The sequence below is a fragment of the Halyomorpha halys genome, unplaced genomic scaffold (assembly GCF_000696795.3).
Source record: "Halyomorpha halys isolate HHAL.00 unplaced genomic scaffold, Hhal_1.1 Scaffold933.1, whole genome shotgun sequence".
Classification (NCBI taxonomy): Eukaryota; Metazoa; Arthropoda; class Insecta; order Hemiptera; family Pentatomidae; genus Halyomorpha; species Halyomorpha halys.
Genome location: NW_027113808.1, coordinates 61,770 through 62,821, shown reverse-complemented (window position 1 = coordinate 62,821; position 1,052 = coordinate 61,770). Strand labels below are relative to the sequence as shown.

At 30.0% G+C, this 1,052-nt stretch overlaps 1 protein-coding gene across 1 annotated transcript in view; it reads right to left on the bottom strand.

The window, feature by feature from the left end:
• Positions 1–219, bottom strand: part of LOC106687238 (serine protease snake-like) — a 4,496-nt gene extending 4,277 nt beyond the window's left edge. Inside the window, exon 1 of the mRNA XM_014430999.3 lies at positions 72–219. Within this exon, the coding sequence (XP_014286485.1) occupies positions 72–74 (3 nt within the window). The 5' untranslated portion in view covers positions 75–219. The remainder of the gene's footprint in view (positions 1–71) is intronic.
• Between the last annotated feature and the right edge of the window lie 833 nt (positions 220–1,052).

Below are 1,052 nucleotides of genomic sequence, written 5' to 3'. Positions count from 1 at the left end.
AAATCCTACCAGATCATGTAAGTAAAACAAAGATATATTAGTTAGAATTACTATTTTGAAAAAAAACTTACCATGTAGGGATGTGATCTAGGAGCAGCCTCTGTTCCACCAACACCGCTCAGCTGAAATATAATGCAAAATTTAATAATTAAATTAACAATCTTTTATAATTATTACTTTAAAAAATAAATTTTAGATTTAGGTTTGAAAACCGGACATAAGTATAGTTATGTGTTCTAAACAAGTAAAACTACGGATGTTTACTGTATTTAGTTATTTAACAATAATCAGAATATTAGGAAGTAACATTAGCAAAAACAAAAAAATGTGCTTCGTGTTTAACGCAGTAAACAGAGAAAGAGGCAGAAACTCTGTGCCTCTTAACTGGATCAATGACACACCTCTGGTGCCCATAAGATCGGGTTCTTTGGCCTCACCTTTCCTGGTGGCATGTCCTCTCCATTTTTGTTCTTCTTTGAAGATAATACTACTAACTGCTCTCTGATAGTTCCAATCGCAGAATGAGTAAAGAGAGTTTCTTACGAAGGAACATGAACCCGTATATATAATAAAATTCTAAGATTGTAAGATATATACATGTAATACCAATACATTATTTATGCTATCTACGCAGCTGCAAATATCCTGAAAATTTGAAGTTAACGACCGTTTGTACTGACTTCATTAATATTTTGCAAAACCGAATACGTTTGTGGGGGGCCACTGAAAAAGTATGCTGCTTGTGCAGAAAAACTTTTTTATTGTCAAATATTAAGTATTAGCTTCGTTTAAGACAAATAAATAATAGTCTTGTTAGAAAATATTTATATTATATATAAAAAAATATTAACTAAATCTCAGCAAAAAAAAACATCATTAAAAAAAAAAAAAATAATTTGCCAATACTCTCAGTGTCAACATAATTTTGATTCAAAAACCTAGACTGTGGGCATAATTTGGTGAAAAGACGAAATAAAAAATTAATTAAATAAAGTCGGGTTGGTTATTTTAAAGACAAAATATACGGTTTGGAAGCTATAAGTTAACTGTTT